The sequence below is a fragment of the Oryzias melastigma genome, linkage group LG14 (assembly GCF_002922805.2).
Source record: "Oryzias melastigma strain HK-1 linkage group LG14, ASM292280v2, whole genome shotgun sequence".
Classification (NCBI taxonomy): Eukaryota; Metazoa; Chordata; class Actinopteri; order Beloniformes; family Adrianichthyidae; genus Oryzias; species Oryzias melastigma.
The window spans coordinates 291,904-295,663 of NC_050525.1; the positions used below are offsets into that span (position 1 = coordinate 291,904).

The following is a 3,760-nucleotide window of genomic DNA, read 5'->3' on the forward strand; positions in this document are numbered from 1 at the left end:
CAGAGGAAAGAACAGGCTCACGCCTCAATAAAGCTTCACACCAAACCATTGTTTTTCTGTTTCAACCACTTCTTTAGTTCAACGGATGCGGCTGAACGGCAATTTTCAGATCTCACATCTGAAGACCTGACCTTTTAACTCTTTTAACACCACATATGATCCCAGCATCACCCAAAAAACACCCGATCTTTGACCTGTTGTGAATCGTCATCTATTTCCAGCACTGATGTCACACTCCAGGCCTCCATGGCCACTGTTCTACATGTGTTCCAGAAATCTTTCTTATTTTTAGATGCAATTTTAAACGTATGAAAAAGGATTAAAATTAAAATTAAGATCCCGCAACAGACTGGTGACCTGTTCAGGGTCCCCCAACAGTTACTGTGATAGGCTCCAGCAACCTCCAGTAGTATTTATATTTACATGTAGTATTTACATTCATTTAAATAATCCTATTGGATTATTTCTTATAGAAGCCTTTGGGATATTGTTTCACCTGCTGAACAAACCCCTGGAACAATTTGTGCTTATAGCATGAGGTACCTGTGAATGAGAACACTAAAACAGTTTTTTTCAGCACACAACAATAATTTTAATTAAAATGGTTTGAAGTTTTGCAGGTACAGGCCCGGCCAGTAAGGCCAAATGTGCCCCAAATGGGCAGAAAATGTAGCCCCAATGGGCTTGTCCACAGTTTTTGCAGTGGTCCCACCTGTTTGGCCAGAAGAATCCCAAGCAGTGAGTGCTGACAGGGATGATGGGATCTCATTTCTAAGTGTTCACCGATAAACCAACAGCTACATTCTATATCAGAGGTCTGCAACCTGCAGCTCCAGATCCACATGTCTCTTTTATCTCTCCATTGTGGCTTGTCGGTCAAACATAAAATAAGTCATGGAGACTGCTGATCCAGACATGTCGACCATCAGAGTCAGCAGTTCCTGATAATGGCTGCATAACCAAAACTATCTAAAGAAAACAAATAAACAAAGCCTATAAACTAAGACTACCAAGATCCAACCTAAAATAACAAAACCCAGCAGTGTAAGACTGCTGAGGACAAAGAGGGGAATAGAACAAAAAATAAATAAATGAAACACAATTAAATAGCAGGCGTAACAGGCACACAGCAACCGGGATTTAGTATACAGCCGGAGCTGGTCACGACACAACGCTGCGGGTAGATTCATCCAGCAGGGGTGGCGACGCTGGGCTGGGGGGCTCTCGTTCTACAAGTGGATCCACCCTGCCTCTATCAGAAGGACTCGGGCACCAACACGACTGCAGGCAGGCCGTCTTTCAGATGCCACATTTCCCAGGCCACCCACCGGATTCAGCGCTGATAGACCCTTCCCTCTTCACTACTGAGGGAATCCTGGTTAGTTTATTTTTCTCCACGTAGTAATCTGATTACCAGCAGGTCGTCTGGTCTGATCTGAGGTCTAACACACATACAAATACCACCATCATCCTCCATAAAACATAAAGATCGGTGTCCTGACAGAAAACATGAAAACAGTGTGAAGTCTGAATCTGTCATTGACTTTGAATAGACGACAAGATCAACCTAAACGTTCATTACTGAGAGTAAACTCACCCAGATCTTGTTCAAATGTTTTCTAGAAGTTCTCCTTTATCAGCTGACAGCAAGGATCTCTCCTTCATGTGGATATCGCTGAGGTCTTTTTTTTTCCTGAATGAGGTTTTTTAGGAGATTTTCCTCATCAAGAAGGGGGGTCTAAGGAAAGGGATAACCAGTTTGATTTAGTCTGTTTAGTTTAACAATTACCTATTGTTTGAAGTCCCACTATTTGTCACGCACCTAGGTGTGTGAAATTTGTTCTCCGCATTTGAACCATTCCCTGAAGGAGCGGTGAGCTGCAGAACCATTCGGTGAATTAATCCCCCAGTCCAACTCCTTAGGGCTGAGTGTCAATTAGGGAGGCACTGGGTCCCACTTTTAGAGTCTTTGGTATGACTCAGACGGGATTTGAACCCAGCACCTTCCAATCTTAGAGCGGACACTCTACCACAAGCCCACTGAGCTGGCATTGCTTACATTTTACGACTGACCTTCTGCTTCTGCACAATTACTGGCATGAAGCCCAATGAAGCAATTGTTCTGTGATAGTGGGCCCATATAAATAAAATTAAATAGAAGGGGATGCAGAACTTTTAGAACCAGTTCAGAACCACATCAACTTAAACTGACTCACGTCACAGAAGTACATTTAGAGAAAACATAAGAGACACAGAAAGAGCTTTAGATCATAGATCAAGAGGAACTTGTTGGATTTGTTCAACGCTGCAGGGAGGAGTCAGTCCATCCGCTCATGGATGGAGCTGATGCAATTGTAGATCATCTGAACTCTTGGAGTTCCAGGTGGAATGGCGGTTATGTACTGATGGCCTTCACAGTAGACATGGCAGCAGGTCGGAAGCAGACCAGAGTCCTCCTGATGGCCATCCGCAGCTCCTTGTTCCTCAGACTGTAGATCATGGGGTTGAGGAACGGGGTCAGGGCGGAGTACAGCACCGACACGATGATGCGCACCTGAAAAAGTTAGAGCAAGAGTCAGCGGACCGTTCTTCCAACTAGCTGCTGCGATGACAGAGTGCCGTACTGCTTCAAGATCAGTCAAAAAAACAGAACTAATCCATTTATTATTGTATTATAAGGTGCATTGTCGTTTTTTTTTTTTTTTTTTTTTTAAAAAGGCTTTTAAGTTTAGCTTTGAGTGTAGCTTTTAGTGCAGAAAATATGGAAGGCTCGCTTACTTGTTTGTAGTTTACTAAAGATTAAAGAAAATGATGTTTGTGCATCATATCTATGATGTCTGGGATGATTATTCTCTTTGAACATTGTGTTCATATATGTTGCATTATTAAGACTACATAGGATGATACCAAGAGTCTGACTGCTTATTTTTGATTTACTGTAACTTCAACCGTTAACACGATACTTCCAGGAGATTCTGAAGGAGAAAAGCGCCGAACGGCGAGCTGTACATTAAAGATTTTGTGTTTAAGCGTCACCGACGACGGCTCACACGTCATACCTCTGATGAAAAGTTTCCCACTCTATATGAAATGTACACGAAGGAGGCGGCGCTGTACGAGATGGAGACCACGGTGAGGTGGGCGGCGCATGTGCTGAAGGCCTTAAGCCTCTCGGCGACGCCCATCCGGTACATGGAGGCGGCGATCAGGAAGTAGGAGGTGAGAATGAGGACCCCCGTGGTCAGCAGCGCGACCATGGCGAAGGAGAGGGACATGACGTTGTCCATGGAAGTGTCGGCGCACACCAGCGTCCTGACTGACGACAGGTCACACCAGCCGTGCCGGACCATGTTGGGGCCGCAGTAGGGCCGCAGGTAGGCCACTGCAGTGGGGGGCAGCGTGCAGAACAAGCCGAAGCTCCAGGCTCCCGTCACCAGCAGCATTCGCACGGAGCGGGTCATGATGGCGGTGTAGCGCAGGGGGTTGCAGACGGCCAAGTAGCGGTCATAAGCCATGACGGTGAGGATGGCACGCCCCGTCACGGCGAGCTGATGGAAGCAATACATCTGCAGGAAGCAGCCCGGGATGGAGATGGTCAACCGGTCCATGAGGAAGCCAGCCAGCATGTTGGGGATGGTGGTGGTGGTGTAGACCAGGTCCACAAAAGACAGGTTTTGGAGGAAGAAGTACATGGGGGAGGTGAGCCTGGAGTCTGAGAGCGTCTGCAGCAGGAAGGCAACACAATTAAAGGGTTAGTAAT

The 3,760-nt window shown here is 46.0% G+C and overlaps 1 protein-coding gene across 2 annotated transcripts in view; it reads right to left on the minus strand.

Annotated features, from left to right (window-relative positions):
- Window positions 1-2,262: 2,262 nt before the first annotated feature.
- or101-1 (odorant receptor, family B, subfamily 101, member 1) overlaps window positions 2,263-3,760 on the minus strand; it is an 8,079-nt gene continuing 6,581 nt past the window's right edge. For both annotated transcript variants that reach the window (XM_024266470.1, XM_024266469.1), the window contains exons 3-4: window positions 3,060-3,722; window positions 2,263-2,554 (exon numbers count right to left, since the gene is read on the minus strand). In XM_024266470.1, coding sequence (XP_024122238.1) covers window positions 2,396-2,554; window positions 3,060-3,722 — 822 coding nt within the window. In that variant the 3' untranslated portion in view covers window positions 2,263-2,395. The remainder of the gene's footprint in view (window positions 2,555-3,059; window positions 3,723-3,760) is intronic.